The sequence below is a fragment of the Schistocerca nitens genome, chromosome 9 (assembly GCF_023898315.1).
Source record: "Schistocerca nitens isolate TAMUIC-IGC-003100 chromosome 9, iqSchNite1.1, whole genome shotgun sequence".
NCBI classification, from domain to species: domain Eukaryota; kingdom Metazoa; phylum Arthropoda; class Insecta; order Orthoptera; family Acrididae; genus Schistocerca; species Schistocerca nitens.
The window spans coordinates 17,919,567-17,945,447 of NC_064622.1; the positions used below are offsets into that span (position 1 = coordinate 17,919,567).

The following is a 25,881-nucleotide window of genomic DNA, read 5'->3' on the forward strand; positions in this document are numbered from 1 at the left end:
CCGTACATTGGGGGTACACTGAAATGATACATAGTTATAATTCTAATTAAAAATAAAAATGAACAACTCAGATGAGGAATGGTTATTTGTCGGCTGCCAGAAAGAGCAACATCTCAAGAAGGGACAAAATACACATGGACGAACTGTGAATCTATCAGAACTGCTGCACTTGTTCTTACAGCTGTTGCTCTTGTGTCTTGCACACACACTCCGAATAAGTTCTATTAACGAGAAGTAGCAAACTTTTACAAAGAATTAATAATGTACATACCATGGGGCTCCTATAGAAGAACTAAAGCAAATCATCGGAAACTACTACTTAAAACCACGGCCGAGAGAAGTACATCAAATATGTAGGAAATATCAGGGATAATGTGTGGTTATCTTCTCCTTACCTACTTACGAAGCAGAAAGTAACTATTGGCATTTTTTCCCCCAGCATTTCTGCACTCACCAATCAATCTGCTTCAACATGATGTGTGTCACTCATCTATGATACTTTTATTTATGAGGTTTTTATCCATTTGTCAAATACAGTCACTGTTTGTTTATGAAACAATTCATCTGTTGTCATAAGAAATATTAAAAACTAACCAACAAGAACATATGATAAGTACAAAACTGATTGGCAGAAATTCTTTAATTTTTAATCAACACAAAAGTTCTCACATTCAATAATAGTACAATCATTGTGAATTTTTTGTTTGGAATTTTTAGTACATATGGTTAATTTTACACTGTCAAAATAAAAACTAAAATACACAGAACCATTCATCACAGAGAAAATTGCTTTTATATACTGAGAAGCAGCAAAGCAAAAATATGTTGTAAATTTACCTTGGTTTCAAGCATAAAATTCACTTTATACTGTTCCTTTGCTGTAACTGTATTATAGAATACACAATACTTCTGCAGAAGATATTTGCATTAAAGCCATGAAGTTGCTTTTCTTTTTTCTGTTTTTCTTTTACATGGTCATAAAAATATTTATGCTTAATGAAATACTGAAAGAAAATTTTAATGCAGTTTTGTAGCTAGCAACATTTGTTTTACATATTTAATTACAAGAAATTTACAGTAAAATAATCATTGTATCATTCTACTCCTGTATGTTATTAAAATAACAGTTTCTCTTTTTTTCATAAACGACTTGCTCATTCATAATACTGCACAAATTTCTGTATGCTCATACAGAAGTAAACTGAGTATATTTTGCAATTTAATGTTCTATTGTTACATGGTGTAAGAAGGCCTTATTCACTTTTTAATTGTAGTATTAACATGACACTTCAAAAATACTGAAATACTTGGATGATCACGTCTCTGTTTTAGGAAATTGTGATCAAAGTTTAAAAATTCCTACAAGCAATTCTGATAACATAACTTATACTCTCCCTTGTAAATAATCAGTTTCACTTTGTATAGGTGGTTCCAGTAGTTTCTGTTCTCAGGACTCACTCATTAGTAATGTTAAAATAAATTATATAGTAAGCATAAGTTAAAATTGGGATATGTACATAAGAAAGTGAGATTCTAGTGAAAGATTAGACTCTTCCACTTCTTGCTATACAGCATGACAGTTCGTGTGTGTGTGTGTGTGTGTGTGTGTGTGTGTGTGTGTGTTGTTTGTAATAAACCAATAAAAGATAACTTTAAATAGGCTAAACTTTACACATTTTTCAGTCTAACTGGCAAATATTTACATACTGAATGTGTTCAGAATCTACACTGATACCACTTTCCCATGCTTATATTTTTATGTACCTCCCATGCTTAAATTTTGTGTTTGCTTTGTCAAAATACAAGTTTCAGAGACATTTACAATGAACTATTGAAATAAATTGCACAGAATAGTTTTTTGAACACTTAACTGTTTATGGAATGAACAAAATTATGAAGTGTATGTGTTGATGTGTTCTCCAAACAATGCAGGCATTTTAAGTGAATTATTAACAAAATTGCTTTTGTTCTTTTATGTGACACACAGTTTTCACTTATACTGCTCTGTGTGTGATGGCACCACTTACAAAAATTAGTAATATTTCACAAGTGAGCATTACTGGAAAACACACTGACAAATTTCTATGTTCATACCTTCATTGACTAGAAGACCTATTAGTCCTTTCAATCCCCCCCCCTCTCTCTCTCTCTCTCTCTCTCTCTCTCTCTCTCTCTCTCTCTCTCACACACACACACACACACACACACACACACACAGACGCCATGTGTTCATCTGCAGTCTTCCACGTTAGAACAGTAAAATATAAACAGCAGTAAGATTTTCAAACTTTCTCTGAAGAACATATGTCATCATAAATATTAACATTCTTAGTGACCACAGCACAACTGCAATGCCTGATCAAGATAATGAGTAAATGTACATTGTCCACTCAAATGTGTACACTAAAGATACTTTTATTACCTCTTAGCAGACCCTTATAAACACTTATTGGTCAAAAACTGCTTTAAAAGTGAATGGGTTAAATATTTAAATATGCAGAAAATTTCTGTTGGCAATAGACACACACTTCATAGCGCCATAAAAATGAAATATTTGTATTTTTGTGCAGTGGTGAATTACCAGTCAACAATTTCTTCACTTTTTTGAGACAGAATTATACACTCTGTGAGAATATGGACATGTTCTATTATATCACTTTCTGGCCAGATCACTTACAATACAGCACATGTAATATTTCAATCAGTATCATTCTCAGTGTGAAACGAAATTTTGCTTTATGCATGTTATTGCATCAATAAGGTGCTCAACAATCCTGGAGAACATATAATATTTTATTCTGGTGATTAATTAAGTAGCCACTGACTTCTGAAGAAAGAACTAAACATTGATCCAATTCTATTTATGAAATTAAAAAATTACCAAATAAAATTTAATTATATGTCAAATATGCCATAGCATTTGGTTTTAATAAAAAAATGAATATTCTTTCTTCGCTGTAATGTTGCTCATCTAATGTAAAAATATACTAATTTTACATTATACAGATCTTACTAAAAAGGCATATAAAATTTTTTATTACGTTGAAAATGGAGGTAACAAATATTAATGGTCAAATATCATACAGAACTTGAAAGACTGACTGCACACTATTTTCCATACAGCTCACGGTAACTGAATACGGTCCATGACAACAAATCAGAAATTTAAAAGTTATTACAAGTGTAAGATATAGCTTAATAACCATGTATGGAACAGTAATCTTTGCCAATGGAAATATATTTTCAAATATTGTACAGAAACAATTAGTTGTCAACAGCTTACTATCTCAACAATTAGAGAAAATTTTTCATAACAACAGCTAAATGTGCATACATGAAAGAGCATATAGGAGAAAGGCACATCACATTTCAAATATACCAATTATTGAAGAATTATAAATAACTGAAAGTTATATACTGTACATCATTTTATATAAGCTTCAAAGAGACTTATTTAATGAAGAGGCACTAGGACACACATAGGTCCTTTTGTGTGGGACTTTCCACATGTCAGTCATTGTATTTACTGAAACCTCCTGTGCCAGTGTCATGTTCATCTTACTGTCATTACTAAAAATATAAATTTTCACCAGAAAATTCTGCAAATACAAGGAAGAAAATAGTCTAATGGCCTATCCAGTCAGCAATATACACTGTAAAACTTTTCTTGATCGCTTACATAGCAAACTTGTAACAGGTGGGATATTGAAAATCCACCTGCATGCAGTTTTATGATTTTTTTTTCATTGTCATACTACAGGCTTCAGCTCCTGAAAGTGAAGTGAAAGGATGCTCATTCTACAGCTCCTAACTATTTCACCCTGAATGCTAAAAATGCATTTATAACTACCTGCATAACTACAGTATTTATTTCACCAAACCACAAATATCAACCAGCACTGGCCTGTACAGTTGTACAGAAAGTGTCTGCTTTTTCCTGACACATAAGATCACCATTCTGACAAATCATGAGGCAAAAATAACATGAAAATGTAACAGAGATGGATTATTTGTGGATAAGCAGTAATTATCATGAGTCAATCAACTTTTGTTGTGTTATACTGACTGCTTTTTAGAAAAATTTAATACACTCAACGCAAAAGAGTTTCTCACCATTATAGTATCAGTTACTGAACTTCATACACTCTGAGCATTAATCATAATTGTAACATTTAAGTACTTACAAAAGTGATATGTCAATATACAGAAAAATAAGTATGGAAAAAGAGTGAGGAACTTAGAAAATCAAAATAACAGTGAACACATCACAGTTATTTTACTGCATCTTGGATGTCATATTAATTATGCCAAAGAAAACTTCAAGCAGTACAGGTTATATAGGCTTAATTACAGGTTTGAATGAAGTGTATATGCACAAAATACATGCTACTGGAGTTCACTGTACGACAAAAACCTGCATTCCACCATTTCCCATTTATGATAAAGCCTGGGACGGATTTGAACAATGACAGCTTTATTTCCTTATTTCTTGCTGTGTCCATCTCACCTGCTGTTCTCCCAAAACACATAATGTTACAATAAGAATTATCAGAAATGCTCATTCATGATAATATTCCTCTCCAATAGAATAAATGTTTATACAACTTTTATTTTATATTTTCAGTACACATTGTAAGACAAAATGTATAAACTTAAAAGAAGCACACACAGATTTATAGAGTAACACAAAATAAAACTAAGCACTTTTTAGACAGTACATCCTATTTAATCTTCAAAAGATTTTTTTTTAAATTTTCCAATGACTACCTCTGGAAGGGCACAGCTCTTACAGACACACTGTTTGTTGAAAACTGAGGGTTGGGCTGTCACATTCTGATTTTTGATGTTGACATACTGAGGAATCCTCCCTGTGCAAAAATACACTTTGCAGCATAATAAATGAGAATAAAAACCACAATTTTCTTATTTCACTGAGAGTGATTGGCCTAGAATTTTGTTTCTATTTCATACAAAACTGGTCTGATAACCAGAGCATTTAAAATATATTTTAGCAAAACAACCAGAGAATTCAGAATTCCACGACAATTTCCTGTCAGAAATGCAACTGGCCTTCTTTGAATGTGCATATCCTTCACTCACATTCTAGTTTAACAGAATTTTCCTCCGTATTACATGTCCTGGAACATCATCCGAAAAAGACAAAATATGCAGTGTTCCTTGTAGACAAGTTTTGCAAACTTTCCAAGTAACAACCAGGATTATTCATTGTCACTGATAACTTGTAAAGTGCCTTACAATCACCTCAGTTTAACAATCTTCAGCAGAAACACAAAAGTTAGCACCTGAGTAATGCGATGAGCCCAGTACAACCTGAAAAAGAAATATTTGTCATTAAACTGTGACAGTTTCACGATATTAATTTTAAAGTGTTCTATTTATGATCAGATCTTCATATCAGCTACAGGTGTTTGCTCATTCAACTATTACAGACTTAGAATCATTATAGCAATGAAGTGATAATGGTTGGAAGTGAAACTACCAGAGAACATAAATGAATTGCTCAATATCAAGCTGAGAGCTGCTTTGTGTTATTGGTTCAAATGGCTCTGAGCACTATAGGACTCGACATCTGAGGTCATCAGTCCCCTAAAACTTAGAACCACTTAAACCTAACTAACCTAAGGACATCACACACATCCATGCCCGAGACAGGATTCGAACCTGCGACCGTAGCGATCGCGTGGCTCCAGACTGAAGCGCCTAGAACTGCTCAGCCACACTGGCCGGCATGTGTTATTGGTGTAATAGTTTAATGTCAGATACAATATCAGAACACTCATTTTTAATGTGTTATGAGTTTACACACTCAAAATTTTCATGACAACAGCAGACAAAGTGGTTCCTTTAGTGAACATTGCTCACAAAATTAAAACTATCTACGAAGTTGGAACGTTGTAACACACCCTAAATTTCTGCTTCTCACAGTGATCATGTTGATATCCATCTGAAGTGACAAATAAAAATTTGTGCCGAGACCAGTCCTGGAATCTGCATTTCCTGAATTTTGCGAACAGTTGCGTTACTAGTAGGCTACCCAAGCATTCGACCTGGCTCAACCCCAAGTCTCACAGGCACTCAGTGTTAAGAATGCTTACACACTGGCTCACACATCATAGTAACAACACCATTTCAAAGGAACCAAGGCAGAGTGCCTGGCTGACTTAACCCAACTGACGTATACTGCAATGTGTACAATGTGACTTGAGCCTTTCGAGTCAAACTTAAACAGCTGATAATGGGCCCACATCCAATTATATTGAATAGGGAACCAGTGGTCAGAAATACATATTTATTGTGTTATTATTATTTAATTTGATAGATAAAAAATCTACTCACCAAGTGGCGGAAGAACGCACACATAAAAGACTGTTGTGACTGGCAATTTCCGGAGCCAGTGGCTCCTTCTTCAGGCAGAAGGGTTGAAGGGTGAAGGAAAAGGTCTAGGAAAAGGATTGGATTTTGGGAAAGTCACCCAGAACCATGGGTCAGAGGAGACTTACGATACGGGATAAGAAGGAAAGACCGATTGTGGGAATGCATCGGACGAGATTCTACATCGGCATGACTACCACCAAATTATCAATTAGGACGAATGGGCACGGGCAGAGGGTATATACTGGCAACTCGCAATATCCTGTTGCAGAACATGCTCTACAACGTGACATTCATGACCCTGGCACCTGTTTCACATACACGCACCACTGGGATTCTTCCCCCAGGTACAAGTTTCTCAGAACTCCACAGGTGGGAAGTAGCACTACAACATGTTCTTGGTTCTCGCCACCCACCTGGCCTTAATTTATGTTAATTTCTTTCTTGAGTCTCAGCTTTTCTTCACTGTAACTGCTCTTTGCTTCACTCTGTTCTAGTTTTCTACATCTTTCATTGTCATTCCCGTCTATTTTTCACTGCCCCCTCCCACTTCTGTTACATACAGTGCACTTGGCTTACTCACTCTTATTAACTCGTGCACGATCTTTTAGTAGTACTCTCTGCTTGCTTATAACCCTGTCTTCCACCTTTAAGCAGTTCTGGGTGACTTTCTCAAAATCTACCCCTTTTCCTAGACCTCTACAGTCTTTTTCCTTCACCCTTCTGCCATCCTCTTCAACCCTTCTGCCTGAAGAAGGGGCCACTGGCTCCGAAAGCTTGCCAATCACAACAGTCTTTTATGTGTGTGTTCTGTCACCGCTTGATGAGTAGATTTTTTTAACTATCCAATTAAATAATTTCATCAATAATTGATTGTTTTTGTTGTTTTATTGTGTTATGGATATACACAATGTACACGGCATAACAGCAACGTAGCTCCTAGTAACTGTTCAAACTGATGACCGCCAGTCTCAGTGCATGCTTGGCAATGGAGCATCAAGTTCTGCTGCACTCTCTGAATGATCTCTTTTGCCTGTTGTACCAGGGGACAGGCAGCTCGGACCCTAGCAAACACGTCTTCATCAGTTTCTATGGGGTTTCGTACAGCAACATCTTGACGTAACCCCAGAGGAAAAACACCCAAAGGTGTAAGACTCAGTGACCGTGCTGGCCATCCCCTTCCAATCCAACAATTTGAGGATATGTGTTGTTCAGATGCTTGCAGACATTAACATCAAAGTACGCTGGTGTACCATCATGTTGAAAACACATCTTTTCGCAGACAACAAGAGAAACAGTCTCCAAGAAGTGTGATGGCACATCCTGCAGAGCCACCAGGTGACATGCACCAGTCAAGCAGGGAGGCAACAAATCAGATTCTACTAGGTGATCTTGGACAGTGCCTGCCCATACATTGATAGAGAATCGTTTCCGGTGGCCATCAATGTATGTGTCACGGGGACTGTCCTAATGCCAGACATGGAGGTTTATCCACAAACAATACAAACTGCAAAAAGTTCGGCACTACAGCACTGCAGTGGATAATCCACTGACATAAGTGAATGCAGGGCTCAAAATCTGTTGGTACAAGTGCTTGCACACATTCTTTATGAAAGGTGTGTAGTACCTTTTCCACCAGTACACTCCTCACACTGCATCCTTCGAAGCGTGTGTTTCGCAGGCAAGTTGATGGGTACATGTTGCTGGGGGGTAAGACACACGGTCCAAAACAGTCTCCTCAAAGTCTTGGCCGGCTGTCTGTGGCATGAATGACACTGTCTCTCAAAAGGTGGTATTCACAGAACTTCTTCCAATTAGGATGAGGTGTTGGGAAAGTGTTCTCTACACATTCATGTTGCTATACAGACACACTCCATCCCATCACACCATTCATTAAATGCACATCTGCCTGCTGTCGTGACGAGTTGCGTTCTGTCTTTGACTACGCACCTTGCACTGTACACAGTAACACATGACAAGCTGTCTCATACAATGGACAACTGACACCACAGATAGTGGTGTGTATGCGGCACAGGTTAACATGCCGATGCGACACATGGGGTCATCGTATGACACATGTTGTGTACAATACGTCTGTTTGATGGTCAGGGATGTACATTGTTTATCACCCGCTGCCTGTTCCAGTGTACAACAGACAGCCTACATCTTTGCAAGAGTGCAGCAGAACTGCATGCTACATTGCAATACACGCATTGGGACTGGCAGTTGTCACTTTAAACAATTACTATTAACTACATTGTTCTTGTATGGCATGCACTGTATATGTCCAAATATAATAAACATGCATTTCTGACCATTGGTTCCCTATCTCAAAATAACTGATTGTGGACCCACTGTCAACTGTTTCAATTTGCCCCAAAAGAATTGAGACACCCTGCACAAGATCCATTCAAAAAACAACTGAACTTTTTGAAATAACATTTTTATTCAGCTACAGATTTTCAGCACACATCTCCTTCAAAGTACTCCCCATCTCATTTCACACACTTGTCCTAATGGTGTTTTCATTTTATTGTGATTCTTTTGAATGTTCATGAAAAATCCGCTTTGAGTCCTAGTCTAGGTACAAAATTTCAACTGTCACTTCAAATGTACGTTATTGCTATTAGTACATGGACTCGTGTAAACCTTTGCCTTTTTGTACTGGTTCATTTCAGACCTTTAGGATCATGACTGATTTGTTCAATACATCTCCTTTCTCCCCAATATCTCTTCATTCTCTCACTCCTCTTGGTTTTCTCTTCTTATTATGTTAATTCTAATAGTGGTGTCAGTCCACCACAGCTGTTCCCAAGTTTGCCACAGGAAGGAAGAGGTGGTGTGATAAAACCTCACAAGAAATCTGGGTTTGTCATGCTCTGGACAAGAGTAAACAGTAAGAGCTCCTCGTATAGGGTAACAAATGACGGGGCGGAAGGGGGAGGGGGGGGGGGGGAATTGTTGTGATGGTGGAAGGAAGTGAAAATCTCAATTGCAAAGATGGTGCAAAAATGCCCTTCATTCTAAACATGAACATAATTCAGAGACGTCTGTTACTCCGGAGAATCTGTGCTTTGGTACTATGTAGGTGATGGCAGAATCAAATCTGTACCATCTGTACTCCATTGGTGCACCTGAAAAGGTGCCACTTCTCTAAGATGACAGTCACCTGTATGAGTCCAGCAGGCTTCACTACCTCAGTTTTAACCTCATTGCTGCCACTGTGGTAACTCAAGGTATGCAAAATCATCCAATTATCAACCACTCTCCATTTGGTGTATTCCCACAGTGGAAAAACCTTGCCCATAGGAGGCAGAACCAGTTAATACTGAGAATTTGTATTGTGCTATGAGCTGAGGGTGGAGAGCCTAAAGTAAGGTTACTGATTGTGAAGCGCACAAAATCCACAAAGTCTGGGTCCTGGCACAAATTTTCAGAGGTTGAGACATATCCGGGTGGAATTGTTCCACATGCTATAATACCACCTGTTCAATAATTTTGTTTACTTTTGTTTTTTCCATTATGCACTTAATGCATATACCATGATTACACATAATTTCCGAATTCTTATCGTGTAATATGTCACTAAACTTTATTATTCACTGGATACTGTACTTACTCGAATATAAGCCGCACTTTTTTCCGGTTTTTGTAATCCAAAAAACAGCCTGCAGCTTAGAATCGAGTGCAAAGTAAGCGGAAGTTCTGAAAAACATTGGTGTGTGCTGCCACAACTAACTTCTGCCGTCGAATATATGTAGCGCTACACAGGCATGCTTTGCAGGCACAAAGATAAATACTGGCGCCAATACCTCTGCGTCAGTAAATAAATTAAAAATAAAAAAAAAAAAAAGGTGGAAGACGAGCTTTTTTCTTCGCCCCGAGTTTCGACCACTGCATTTTCATACATTATCCAACGAAGTAAATACAAATTCCGTATTGTTCATCTTTGACTGTAGCAGCATTTCAATGTACTACGAAAATCCGACTGGCAAGACTGTTTGGGATGTTTGTCAATACGGCCAACTCTACGTTCTGAATTTTTTCGTACCTGTGAGAAAAGATGATTGCTAATAGGAACTTTTATGAATTGTGAATCACATGCAGCATTCTCTTCACCATAAGAATAATACAAATATAAACATTTTGCCATGTATTCTTTCGTGTTTGCTGCTCTCTCATTTAAATCCTGTCTGCCAAATAAACTACGAAACTAGAGTGAGACAAAAGCAAACGCGGAAGAGTATACATATCATGTCATGTTTATATTCGTATTATTCTTATGATTATAGTGATACAGTCAGAAATGAAGCACAGCAAATGACTAGATTTTTAAATCTAAGATGACTAATTTCTGTGCAGAATGTAATGTAGTAAAGAGGCGTCTGCAAAGATTTTCAAACGGAGAAAAATTTTCGCTAAACTCTCGTTCAGAACATCTTCTATCACACGCAATCTATTATTTGATTCTTGTTGATCATTATCAAAGAAAGCAGCAGTGTAAGTAACAACAAATAGCAGTCTCTTGCCATTGTTTCGCTAATGAGACTATTCCTCTCTTTTTTTAAAAAAATTGTAAGCGGCGGTAGCATGCACAAAAGCAAGCCATGCTGCGAGCGGCAACAGGTCGTAAACACTCATTACCAGAATGCGACAAACAATGCACGACACAGTACAGTCATGCATTTTCAGCTTAGAGTGACAAACACCTATAACAAAGAGAATGGCACTTATCTGATCAAAGAAAAATAAGCAATCAATTCAAACCAGACAAAGCACGTGAAAAAGGAAGGGTACCCATATAAATACGAAGCACCTGACGCATAACAATGGCTACCTGGTAAAGCTTAACCGCTAAGCTTACGTCTCGAACCAAACTACTGTAGCTGTCTCATCATTCATTTGACCTAAATTGTGTCTCATATTACAATGGACCAACTTTGTTTTGATTTGGAGGTGTGGCGTAAAATTTTTCTCTCCCCTTGAATTTCGAGTCTCAAATTTCAGGTGCGGCTTAGATTCGGGAAATTTTTTTTTCCTTGATTTAGAGTCTCATTTTTCAGGTGCGGCTTAGATTCAAGTGCGGCTTAGATTCGGGTAAATACGGTAGTTACTGATATTATTATACTAATATATATTTAGTTTACTTGCAAGTGTTTTAAGGAAATATTTACAATCTTAGTGCCTTGTAAGACTTTCTGAAATTTTATATTTCAAACAAAACAACATGGAAAGAAACGATTGCTTCTCACCACACAGAGGAGGCACTGAGTTGCAGACAGGCACAATGAAAAAGAATTCCAGAAATATTTCAGCTTTTGGACAAAGTTGTTCTTCTGAAGCAGAAAAAACACACATATTCGCAAACAAGCACGATTCACTCACACTTGGCAAGTGTCTCCAGGTGCCAGTATTGAACTATGTGTGAGTTGTGCTTGTGTAAGTTTCCTACTGCTGAAGTGAGACTTCTGAAAGCTGAAATAATCGAAAGCATTCTTTTTCATTATGCCTTCCTACAACTCAACAGTTACTCAATGGTGTGTGTAGCAAATCCATCCTTTCAATATTGTTATTCTATCCTGAACTATCCATTGTTTTATATTTTGTTATTCATATTACCTACAAATTAATGTATTCCAGAATGTTCATATCATAAAATGCAATCCTGTCAAAATTCTACTGTTATAGTTTTCTAGCCATGATTTTTCTGATTCCAAAAATGTATGCTAAAACTTTCCTAAAATAACACATTAGTTTATGAAATATCCAAATTATAAAACATCACTTTCAAGAAAATTGTTGGCAAGCTTTGGAATTGCACATTAAAATTTCTGCAACACACAACAGTATCGATCATTTTGCCATTTTCGAATTATACAGCTTACAGTTAATAAAAATAAATTCATTGCCTAATCTGTTTTCATATTTTTTAAATTTCAGGCGTGCTTTAAGCTAATAGCTAAAATGTAATGGTTCTGTATTTTCCCATTTTAACATTCCTGTACTACGCGCATCTTTACACAGACATTCTGCAAAAAGCTATAGTCAGTCAGAGTTTGTAAATGATCCTGTAGTCAGTCATTGCCCATCATTCCATATGCAAACATATGTTAGTCAGTCAGCCCCTGTCACCTGTGAGTTTTGTGAAACCACCCACAGTATATGTAGCTTACTGATGTTTGTCGTGAAATCTATAGCACATTACAAGCAGCTGATCAATGGTCTAGTAACATTAAATATGAATGAACTGAAAAGTACAATCAAATGTGGTGTGTTGCATGATTATTAACTATTTGAATCACTTAACAATCGTTGGGAGGAAATTGAAAATATTCCATGAAACTTCGGAGGCACCAAATAGTTCATTAACTCTGCAAGGTCACTTCATTTGGTTAGATTTGTAAGTTCAATATTTATTTGATACTTTGACATAATGTGAAATATCTGTCAAGGCAGTAAACTGATAACATTCTCATATAATAAATCTTCGCATGTGGCTAAATAGCTTAGAATTACACCTAAATGATTGTTTGAGAAACAGCAGCAGATCATCTGTTATAATTGTCCTCTGCATTTGCATTGCTATAGAATACTCTATTTCACTTTTAAGTCATTATATTAGCATTGTGTAATGAATGTTGACCATATTCTTAATATTGATAGAACTTACCAAGTATAGCTTAACACAGATTTATGAGCTAGTCATTGTCATTTCTTTTCCCCTCTATCCAGCATCAGGCTGGGTTAGGACATTTATGATACTTCTTCAATTTCCCCGGTATTTCCAAAATTGTCCTTCTATAACTGTTTTGTTACAGTCCATATTTCTTCTTCACTGGTCTTAATTGAGCCAATCCATCTTACTGTGTGTCTCCCTCTTGCCCTCATATTTGGCCTCCATTATTCACTCTTATATTCTTCCACTTTCCATTCTCTTTATATGTCCAAACCATTTTAACCTATTCTTCTCAATTCTGTCAATCAGCTTTTATACTCCAATTTTGTTTCCAACATTGTCATTTCTCAGTCTGTCCCTCTTCATTTTCCCTAACATTCTTCTTAAGAATTTAATTTCACTGGCTTAAATTCTGCTCTCTTCCCTTTTTATTACTGGCCAGTTCTCTGATGCGTATATGTTAATATGGGTGTGAACTATGTCTTTTACAGCACTTCCTTCCCCAGACTAAGCCCTGCTCTGTTTCACACACTGGTACACTGTATTGCTCTGTTGTACTCTTTTGCTAAGTTTTGCCTCCATTCTTGCAGTCTCCATTATTACATTTCCTTGATATTTAAAGTTATCCACAATTTCAATATCCTGTTCTTAAATATTAATTTATCCCTTACCTTCTCTGTCTCCCCTGGTTGCCACCATACTATTGTTTTTCTCCACACTGTGTTTCATTCCATATTTCTTGATTTTTCATTTAAAATGTCTAGTTGTTCTTGCACCTCCTTACTGTCACTTGCCCACAACACAATGTCAAAAGCAGATAGATCACCTTTATAAATAATGATGGCGACACAACACTTTCTTGTCTCAACTCTGTAATATTCCTAAGCAAATCAGTTCTTTCAACTTGGTCTGGATACAGCTGAGCTGTTATGATACATTGCTTAAATAATTTCAAGGTGTTTGCTTTCCAATTTCCTCCTCCTTTTATCTGGGGACACTATTGTATGCCTTCATTAAGTCAGGAAATGTCACCACCAGATGCTCTCAATGCTCTTTCAACTGTCCCATACTAAATATTGAGTCCACTGTTGACCTCCCGTGTCAAAAGCCATAATACTCATCTTCTAACTGATCTTCGATGCTTCAATTGTTACAACATACTTTTCTGTCTCTCTTCTTGAACAATGGGATCATTATTCCCTTTCCTCATTCTTCAGGAACACATTTTTGAGTACATTTGCATCTTTGCAATCTGTATAATCTCTGTAGCCTAGTAGGTCCACCTGCCTTTACGCCTCCACACTTATTTCACCTGTCCCAGGTGCCTTTCCTGTTTTCATTTTCTATGTGCTAGTTCCACTTCTAACATAGTAACCTATTTTTCTTCTTCCATGACTAGGTCCCCTCACTGTACTTCTGTTACCTTTCCATTACTGTTAATCACATTTAGTAGTTTGTCAAAGTACTCTTTCCATCTTTTCCTTATCTCCTCTGATCGCGTTATTAATTTTTCAATTTCCCCTTTCCCAGTTTTGTGAATGTGCTTTCCTTCCTCTCACTTCTCGCACTTCCATATAGCATCCTTTTACCCCACATTAATACCCTTTTCCAATACTCATTTCAATTCCTCCAAATTTTTCCCTCTTTTCTTTTGCCAACACCTTCTTTTTACTTTCCTGGTATTTTTTTTTTAATTTCTTCCTTTTCCACATATGACATTCTTTCTTTTCTTCTATTGTTTCCTGCACCTGCTCATTCCATAATTGTGTCTTCTTGTCCACTGCCCTTCCAGACATTCTGTCACAAGTGGTTCTCTGCAGAACTTACAAATGCCTCTTTGAACTTACTCCATTATAAACTAGTGCATAGCAATAACATTAAGGCATGTGAACCTTTCATTGTTATTTACAAAAATTTCATAAAATTTCAAACCAGTCAAAAAAGAAAATTTATCCTAAAATGAGTGTATTCTCTGTTGTGAGTTGGACAGAAAAGCTAATTTTTATGTGACAAAAGCACAGCTCTCTTCTTGATCTAAAATAAAAGCAAATACCAAGGGGAGAAAATAGCCTGAAGGTAACAGGGACAAAGACAGGTTTCCAGCAAAAATAGAGTATGAAATTGCTGTAGTGATCAAATAATAATAAGCACATATATGAAATATATGGAAAAACTACACACACCTCTATACACTACGAGTAATTTGTTCAGTAGGTAAGTGTTAGATTGTAAGTCTACAATGTCATTATCTTTTTCCTCCATATAATGTGATTTCCTCTGAGGCATTCCAGTGCATGTCTGATAAATGCTTAACTGCTTCATGATTTGGATTCCACATTCAACTACATACCCCCTACCAATCAACTGGCAAATGAGATATCAAGATCAACAAGCGCATTGACAAAGCATGCACATGACAATACCTTGGTCTTCAGACCAGCTTTCTGGTCGGTAATGTTTTTATAACCATAAAGTGCAAATATTCTCACAGTTCTCATAAAGTTGTAAAAACATTTCATATTGAGTATGCTGTTTTCATCGTTTCTTATTTATTTCCAAGCTACTTTCTGAACAAGTATTTCATTTTGCTTACAAATGTAAGAATACTGACATAAATGAATAAAGAAAGGAAAGGAAAAAAGGATCTGTGTTTGACTGATCATGAGTTAATGAATCATAGTGCTAATGCTTATAGAAAGGCAGCTGCACATACTTCTGAAGTTTTCGCCGTGCTCCAGGTATAGTGTCTGCAGAATCTTTCAGGATAAATTTCCGTATTCCTAGCATATATTGTCTGACATATTGGTCCCAATCTAGCTCAGAAATGTCCACATCAAATAATGCTTTGTCCTGGGCGTCTTCCATTAATGCCATCAAATTATCACTATGAAATTTCCACTCGTGCAGGGCAAAAAATTCACCAGTCTTAGCAGCCATTTGAAATCGCTTCGAAATCTTCATCATGCTGGAAAATACGAGAATAAAATCATTATATCTAAATTAATTTTATCAAATTAGCCACAAAAAGAACTAACTAAAGAACTAATAAAATTATATTCTATGTAGATAGACTGAAGCAGTGAGTGAAAATTTGTACCAAGGCCGGGAATCGAACTTGGGTCTCCTGCTTGCTATGTAGGTGCGTTAGCCACTGAGCCACCTCAGTGGTTGACACACTTCATGGATTACCCTGGCATGCCTCCCTTCTCAATCCAGATTTTCACTGCCATCCCAGTCTGCTTTAAATTCCACTGTATGAGACCAGTAAAGTCTCTTCATTTGTATAAGTACCTGGACCTGGGTTTGAGGCTGGATACCCCAAATACATTTGATGCTGAGGTGCTATTCCAGAACATGGAGAGCCTCGGCAATTCTGTTGTTGTGCAAGGGAGAATTTAAAGTAGAGTGCGACAGCAGTGAAAATTTGTATCGAAGAGGGAGGCATACCACGGTAATCCATGCAGTGCAGTTGAACCAACCATTGTGCCAAGATGGCTCAGTGGCCAATGCACCTACCTAGTATGCTGGAGACTTGAGTTCAATTCCCGGCTTTGATACAAATTTTCACTTGCTGTTTCAATCTGTATACATAAAATCATATCTGCATGAGACCAGCAAAGTCTCTGAAACTGTATCATTTCATTTGTAAAACAGTGCTCACTGCATTAAATATTTCTAGTCTTTTCTCACTAGTTACTTTGAAATAATTTGTAATCCTCAGCCTATTACATAAGACATTCATAAAAAGTGTATTGATTAACAATTGATTCATTAACAGGCAAAAACAAGAAAGAAATTCAAGACATTTATTTGCAGCATTTTCAGCTACAGTTGTGAAGGGCGGACCATGGAAAAGCAAGAAAAGGAAAAAATTAAAAGCAACAGAGATGTGGATGTGAATAATCACAAAAACATCCTAGACTGTATGACAATTTAATGAACATATTTTAGAAAGATTTAAAGAGAAAAGGACGTCCTTTAATTTGATATATAGAAGACAAATTAAATTAATTAAGACACCTAATTCAACATAATGTTTTCATGAAGAGAAGTCTTACAAGGAAAATTGATGGGGAAAAGCAGACATCTGCATTGCAGAGTGTTATTTGTTGAATGAGCTGCAGCAACAACAGTCAAATATTTGACGATAAAATCAGTCAAAGATGTGTGAGAAAACTGATCACATAACATAGTGAAACACTGAATAGAGTACATACAGTTCTTTAATAGATGAACCATAATTAATTCCATATAAAATATTGCAAGAAGCAGTAGTGCATACTGTGGTGGCATACATTATAAAATTTTGCTAAACGTGGTTAATTTGTTCAAGGAGCTCTATTATTTTTGGTGCACTTCTTAGTACATTAAATATGGATAGAAACTTTAGTTACCTCTTAAAACTTTGTGTCAGACCAGGGTGTAAATCAAATTTACTTTTGCAAATACTTTTCGTACAAATGGCTCATTTTACAATAGGTCATAAACTGACTCAAAGTTTCAGTCTGCTACGTTTATAATCTCCTGTAGCACCAAACAGAGGTTTATTCATAAATTTATTTTATTTTATTCATAAATTTATTTTTTCATAAATTTATACTATGTTTGTTAATCATTCCAGTGACACACCAGGTTGGAGATATATGTTTGGTAAAACACCATGTCCTGCTGTGTGAATATGCCCACAACTGCCTGCTGCACAGGCCTTTTTTAAGAGACCAAAGGTGTGATAATCAAATGGGGAGAGAGAGGGACGATATGATGGATGCTTAAGTATCTCCCATTTCAGTTGGCGTAAGTTCTGTGTCATGACATTTGTGATATGGGGACATGCATTATCACAAAGTACCAGCGCCCCTTGTTGCAGTTTTCCTGGTTTTTGACAGATATGCTGCCCACTCACATCCTTCATTCTCTGATCGAAGTCTACTGTAGTTTGTCCTTCAACAGCCAGGAAAAGAATAACAGCACTCTGGTCTCATTTGGATGCATTTGGTAATAACATCGCCACAGTTTCTGTTTCCACATTTACTGCATACACGTTTGAAAAACATGACTGCCACACCAATCCCTTGCCTACACATCAATGCTATGTTGTATGCTATGTTGTATATACACTGCATCAACAGCCTAAAACGGAAACTTTTTCATCACCCCATACATATAAAAAGCAACAGAATGAAATCAGATACAAATATTAAACATAAAGCAGTTTTTACGGCATATTCTTACATTGGTTTGGCTCCTTGTAGTCGCAGAACCATGTCGACAACAAAGGCAGGCACAATATGGAAAAGTGCCTCACATATCTTGTGCATCAGCCTGTTTGTTCTGAAGGTAAATCCAGGGTACCACATAACGTGTCGTGTAGGTGATGTGCAGGCGTGTTTCTGTGTCAGCCTTCCAAACTCAGCCCACTGGACAGGGTTCCTCATTCCTGATGTGCAGTTGTAGACTCTGACTGTGTTGGGTCTGTTAACATGGTGAACTGTCAGAACAATAGCTTTCTTAAGGTTTAGCATTTTGACGTTGCAAAACTATATGAGCAGCAGCTGCATCTTACATAGCTTTTCGTATAGAAATTTATATTAACATTACAATGGTAAATTGTTCAACTCAGATTCTACTCTTACACTATTTTTAGAAGTATATGTCTCCTAATATAAAAATCTGATTCCACCTTTGCTGGAGTTCTGTTGAATCCAAATGTAATTCAGCAATTTATTGGTACTACAGAATAGAAGAAAACAACATTTTTAAATTTAATAACATAAGGAAAGCTTGTAAATAAAAATGAAATTTGCTGCCAAACAGAAGGTGATTATAAAGAAAAAACCATTTCTCTTTCACTTATTCTTGATTAAATATTAGTGTAGTTTGATGTTTGTTTTTATTTATTTATTTATTTATTTTCGAATTCCACAGATCCACGGCACAAGAGTATCGCTAGGATGTAGAACACGTTGCACTCAGTAATACTCTGCCAATTTATTTTTCTCAATATTAATCCATAGATCACCAATGATTTTTTAAAATAGAAATTACTATTCAGAATAGAAAGCAATTTTCATTCTCAGAGAGCAAATTAAATCTGCCTGCTTGATATGTATCCATCATGGAATAAAAAAATGTTAACAGCTGTGTTCAGGACTACAGTTTTGTCAACAGTTACACTGTTAAATTCAGCACAGGAAGTAACTGTCTCCGTGTATCTTTTTCATAAGTGATATTTATACCAGTAGACCTACAAGTCCCAGGAATCTGTTTTTCCCCGTAGCCAAATGGGATTTTAAACCTTTTTACTTTTGTGTTATTGGTTCTCTTTCTCCTACTTTCTGTGCCCACATACTTGCTTTAACCTATTGACCACATTTTTCCTCCTGGATGCTTTACTGTATTTTGTTCTAATCTTGTTTTCCTTGCACCTGCTACACCAGTATTCCACCAAACCTCCCCACAAATGATCGCCTGTGCTATTTTTATTTATCACGGTTTGTCTGAACCTTATTTCACAGTATCATTCATTATTTGCCTTTCTTTCCAAACCTCATATTGCAGATCTTTGTTTATGTTGCCAAGGTGATCGTGCAACAATGTCCACGTATAAATGCATGTATATGCTACTATTATTTCTTTTTTAGATACCGAAAACTAAACAGATAATAACTTGTTCACTCTGCTCTACTAAACAGTGGTAAATAAAGTTAGAGTAACACATTTTACCTACTTCCTCAAACATTTTGCCGTGTCATTCATAACTTCTGGACCTGTATGTAACTTATTTATGATTTGAAATTTTTCTGTTTATTTTGCAAAAGTTTTATTCACAATTTGTGATTCTTACTACGGTACTCATAAGTTTAACATTTCTCGGAGTACCTGTATGTCGCTGTGTGCCAAGCGACAGCAATCAATGTGTTGACGACGTAGTCGACAGGTATCAGGTCCATGATAAGTGTCTGGTCACATATGATGCTGCGAATGGTGCCGCGTCCTATCTCCATCATGATTCCTGTGATGCCACAGACATTGTCAACCCATCCAGGGAAAGGTTCACGCCAAGCTGCTGTAACTGTTAGGACAATGTATATCATTATTATTTATACTCCTGATTGGCATTTTTGGTACTTAAAGTGAACATTTTTTTACTGCAAAATTTGACTGTAGGAATTATAAACAAAAAAATTCATTCCCATTGTAATACTGTGTTTGTGACACGTTTGTTAATTGTGCATAAAATACATACATTTTTTTTTATAAACTACCTATTTAGCTACAGATTTAGGCTGTAGAAATGTTTGGCATTTGTTACCAAATCTGATTTTTGTTCACTTCACTTCATAGGAAAAAGAACACTTTAATACATTCAAAAATTTTGCAGGTTTGCTTAGCAGCAACTATATTAATCAAATGAAATGGGCAAATTGGATTATACAATATTGTAGGAACTTGTGTCAAATAGTGAGTGGTAGAAAACTCTCCTGGCAGTACAATGAGAATCATCCATGTTATTTTTTTCCTTTTTACTATCCTGAATTCATGATTAATTAGAAATAATGTTTAAATAAACTAGTATAGTAAGAAGTATGTTCAGTTCTCCAAATGTTAGATACTTATATAGATGTATGACATATACTCCTCTATTTCCACAATGTGGAGAGGTTGATGCTTTCCACTCTTTAAAATATGTTTGTTTCAAAAACAATCACCCAATTTTATCCAAAAATTTGTTACCAGCAAAAGGAGTTCCCTTCTATTTAACGCTGTGAGGACAAAACAACTGAAAGTTGAAAGTACTTTTCTATAAAAGTTATCATAACACTACTGCAAAACTCTGCAGTTATTGTTATCCATCAATTGTTATGACCTCCACTGAAACACACATTAAGCCTGAGTTTCAGACAGCAATTTCTTTTCACTCATTCACTCACTGATTCACACTTTGTGTTCCTCAGATGTAGCTTTGAGAAGTATACGAAAAATAAGTTATGATTAGTGCTAATCTATGCACATTGCTAATTATGAGAATTATTTCTCGATTAATTTTCACAGAGAGAAACAGAAGTGAGGCAAATACACACACTAAAAAACTGGGTTAGCTCACAAATTTTTGTTCTAGCAGGTCATATAATCATAATTTTCCCAAGGACAGACAACTGTTTCTGAAAGTTGTACGATCAGAAAACCGTGAATTTTGCATATCATTTACAATGGTTGAAATTTTGAAACAGATCTTAGTATTCTGGGCACAATATCTGATATATATATATATATATATATATATATATATATATATATATATATATATATATATATATATATATATATATATATATATATATATATATAGTCGATACTGTTTATAGCAACACCACTTTTAATGATGCAGTAGCTATAACAGCGAAAGCTAACACTTCCATCGAAATTGTTTCCATTTAAATTGGTTAGTACAACATCATATAAACGGTATCATACCATATAAAACGACATATTTATTGCATTTTTGAAGAAATATATCAGCTTTAACATCTAATGTTTATTTTTGTTTCATACATATTTGGGGATTACTAACAACTATGTAACACTTATTTTCAAACTCTTGTTTTCTGTACATTGTTGGTTTCATATCAGTATGTGTATTAAACAGTTAATGCCAGATGTTGCAAAAAAAGAGTAAAGCAATTAATATTGAAGAAAAGTCACAGATAATATCACGATTAGAAAATGGGGGGAACAAATGTCAGGATCCCGAATGAATTGAGTCTCACATTCAACAATTGCAGTAGCTACCAGAAAGATCGCGGGAGGCGTACATTGGCACGGCGCGTCACGGACAGTAGTTGCCGCAAGTAAAGTCCCGCCCACCAGAGGGCAAGCAAGAATTCGCCCGCATCCTCTGCCGGCGGAACAACAACTCGGGCAGCACATGCTGTGCCCAGCCAGTTCACACTGGGCACGCCTAGCAGACAGTTCCCGGTCTACACTAGGTGAAATGCGACGGAAACGTGAATCGTGTTGCTCTGCGGGGCTGTGTTCTCCCATCGGTATGCTCCGGTATGCCATCAGGAAAAACGTCAACGCCTCCTCCGCAGGAAATTCGTGCACATACTTTTTCATCTGCGTCTTAAATGTGAGCCTCCCGCAATCTTTCTGGTGGCTACTGCAACAATGTCTACAATTTTGAAGGACAGAGAGAAAATACAGTACCTTTTTGAACATAATTCTTTAAAAATCAAGTGGGTGAGATCATCTGAGTACAACTATACTAAAGAAGCTTTACTTACATGGTTTACGTGGCAAAGGTCAAATTATATGCCAATCAATGGACCTATCCTGCACGCAAACAACAATGAATCTGTGCACCTATGGGCAATTCCGATCATCAATTGTTCTTCGTCTAGGATACATTTCTGAGCTCACTATGATTTCATCACTGGGAAAATTCATGGTAAAATGGCCAGTGTCCCTGACAACACAACAGACAAGTGGCTATCTAAGAAGTAGCCCGTTACAAGCCAGATTATATATTCATTGCAGGGAACTTCGTTTGTTTTACAATATGAATCCCAGATAAGATGCTGAAATTTAAAGGTGAACAATGTTTTGGCATGAAAATACCTAAGAGGAGAATCACAGTTATGGTTGCTGCAAATATCACAGTATCTTGTAAAGAAGAGCTTCCGGCGATTGGAAATCCAAGAAAACTTAGAGGTTTTAAAAATAGTCACTCCTCACCTACAGTTTTTGAAACAATGCAAAATCTTGGATGACATCTGACATTTCTGAAAAGTGGTTACGTAACTCAGACTGGCAGCTGAAACCAAAGAAACGAAAAAGTTCTCATTGTTGATAACTGCCCCACATACCCAGTAGTTGACAATGTGCATTGCATAAAGCTTGTGTTTTTATCCCCAAATGTCACTTATGTTCAATAACACAAGGATTACAGAGTTATAAAACTCTAAAACTGGTGTACAGAAAATGGCAAGTGACGACCAAGTTACAAAAACAACAATCTCACCGTGTAGATCCCAGCAAGTGAAGAAGAAATTGTAGCTGTCATCCACAGCAAACATGTGATTGACATACAAGAAAATGAGCAAGAAGAACAGTTTGTTGTGCCATCACTTAATGAAGATCTCAGTGCAATGAAAATTTTACAAAAATTTCTTATTTTCAGAAACCTGTTTAATACAAACGATAATAATGAAGCATTAAAATGAATGTGTCATCAAATGCATATGTACATGTCAAACACAAAAAGCAAACAGAGGTAACTGATTACTTTAAATAACAGAATATATTGTAGTTTGTGTTATTGTATTGCATTTTGAAGTTAATGCAACTGGCTAAAAAACTAAACAACACCGTCTTCCCTGTGGTTATAGGAAACTAGAAAATTGTTCGAAAAAGTTTCTCTTTTCTTTCTCCAAACCAGAGAACTGCAATAACAGTGTATTGATTAGCAATGCTTTGTGGTTATATGTGCTGGATATTTTCAATGTGTTAGGTATGGCACATCACATCTGTATAGAATACTGTCTTTTCACTTTGGTACTGTTGATTAATTTTTGTAATACAGTAACTGGAATGAAGTTGTGTCGCAGATTCAATCATTTGCCCTGCTCTAGAGGAAGCCTCTCAGCATGCAAGAACTGCGTATCCACAGCAGGTGGGTTTACTGGTAGTTGGGAGCTCCCGTCGTGTCAGGCACATAGTAACACCCCTTACAAGATATGGCTGCCAAGGAGGAGAAGAAATCCAGTGTGCACTTTTATGTGCACACCGAGAGGCTGCACTCTGCACGTGGAACGAGTGCTTCCAGGTGCCACGTAGACCACAGGGTGCAGCCAGCTGCTAGTGGTGGCTCACGTTTGTACTAACCACGTGCGTCGCTTTGGATCATAAGAGGTTCTCTCTGGTTTCAGGTGACTAGGTGAAGTATAACTGTCTCTCAATTAGGAAAATTGTGAGGTCATCCACATGAATGCAAAAAGAAATCTGTTAAATTCTGATTACAGAATAAATCACACAAATCTAAAGGCTGTCAGTTCGACTTAATACCTATGAATTGCAACTAGGAACAACTTAAGTTGAAATGATAACACAGTTAATGTTGTGGGGAAGGCAAACCAAAAACTATATTTTATTGTTAGAACACTTAGAAGGTGCAACAGATCTATTAAAGAGACTGCCTACACCTTATTTGTTCATCCCCTGCTGGAGTATTGTTGCACTAATGGGATCCCCACCAGATAGGACTGATGGAAGATATTGAAAAAGTTCAAAGAAGAGCAGTTTGTTTTGGATTATCACAAAATAGGGGAGAGAGTGTCATGGATATGATAAACCAGGTGGGATGGCAATCATTAAGACAGAGGTGTATCTCTTTGCAGCCAGATTTTCTTACAAAATGTGTCAGCAACTTCCTCCTCTTACTGTGAAGAAATTTTATTGTCACCTGCCTGCATAGGAAGAAGTGATCACCATAACAAAATACGAGCAATCAGATCTCGTACAGAAAGATTTAAGTGTTCATTTTTCCCACACACTATAGAGAGTGGAACTCGAAAATTAACAGGCTAGCAGAAATACTATCCCCTTCTGCTTGAATACTTTACAGAAGCTCTCCTGCGAACCTTGCAGAACTGTTTGGAAGGTAGGAGACGAGGCACTGGCAGAAGTAAAGCTGTGAGTACCGGGCGTGAGTCGTGCTTCGGTAGCTCAGTTGGTAGAGCACTTGCCCGCAAAAGGCAAAGGTCCCGAGTTCGAGTCTCGGTCGGGCACACAGTTTTAATCTGCCAGGAAGTTTCATATCAGCACACACTCCGCTGCAGAGTGAAAATCTCATTCTGGAAACATCCCCCAGGCTGTGGCTAAGCCATGTCTCCGCAATATCCTTTCTTTCAGGAGTGCTAGTTCTGCAAGGTTCGCAGGAGAGCTTCTGTAAAGTTTGGAAGGTAGGAGATGAGGTACTGGCAGAAGTAAAGCTGTGAGTCCCGGGCGTGAGTCGTGCTTCGGTAGCTCAGTTGGTAGAGCACTTGCCCGCGAAAGGCAAAGGTCCCGAGTTCGAGTCTCGGTCGGGCACACAGTTTTAATCTGCCAGGAAGTTTATCAGTTCACACTCCGCTGCAGAGTGAAAATCTCATTCTGGATCAATCACAATGTTTTTCAAACAGTTTCAGTGACCAAATGCTGCCCATTTTATTACATCTTTGTATGAGCATAGTGAACAACAACCATTCACAATGACGACTGTTTACATTCCTGGTTGATGAAAAATTCAGGCATCTTATCACACCTCGACTGGTATGCCTAATGTCACAGAAAATGTCTGGAATTGTTCGAAATAGCAGGTGAGACTTAGCAACCAACATCCTTACAATTTGGTGTTTCTATGGGATTTAATCACCAATCAGTGGCTTCAGTTGGATATGGATTTATGGCTACATTCAAACATTTTTTTAAATGACTTTTCCCAAGAAAATAACTACGTTTAACTCTAATCACAATTTCCCACGGCATGAGTCTATCCAGGCTGTAAATGCCTTTTCAAAATCGCTAAAGGTGATGCAAGTTTCCAAACTGAATTTTCTTCTTTTCTCAATCATATGTTTCACTATCAAAATGACATTTGCTGTAGAGCAGTCCCATCTAAAACCCACCTGTTCCTCACTAATGATATTGTCTGGTATGCCCTTAAGCCTATTGTTGATTATTCTCGACTATATTTTACAGGCACTGTTCAGCACACTACTGCCTCTATACTTTTCACATTTGCTCTCATCACCTTACTCATAAATAGGGATTAC

General features: G+C 36.8%; 1 protein-coding gene and 1 non-coding gene across 2 annotated transcripts in view; one reads left to right on the forward strand and one right to left on the reverse strand.

Annotated features, from left to right (window-relative positions):
• Positions 1 to 686: 686 nt before the first annotated feature.
• LOC126202965 (putative fatty acyl-CoA reductase CG5065) overlaps positions 687 to 25,881 on the reverse strand; it is a 377,398-nt gene continuing 352,203 nt past the window's right edge. The window contains exons 5-8 of the mRNA XM_049937102.1: positions 19,949 to 20,141; positions 18,302 to 18,541; positions 15,783 to 16,034; positions 687 to 5,331 (exon numbers count right to left, since the gene is read on the reverse strand). Of these exons, the coding sequence (XP_049793059.1) occupies positions 5,259 to 5,331; positions 15,783 to 16,034; positions 18,302 to 18,541; positions 19,949 to 20,141 (758 nt within the window). The 3' untranslated portion in view covers positions 687 to 5,258. The remainder of the gene's footprint in view (positions 5,332 to 15,782; positions 16,035 to 18,301; positions 18,542 to 19,948; positions 20,142 to 25,881) is intronic.
• Positions 24,782 to 24,856, forward strand: Trnal-caa (transfer RNA leucine (anticodon CAA)). The gene has a single exon. It is a non-coding gene; the product is annotated as a tRNA-Leu (tRNA).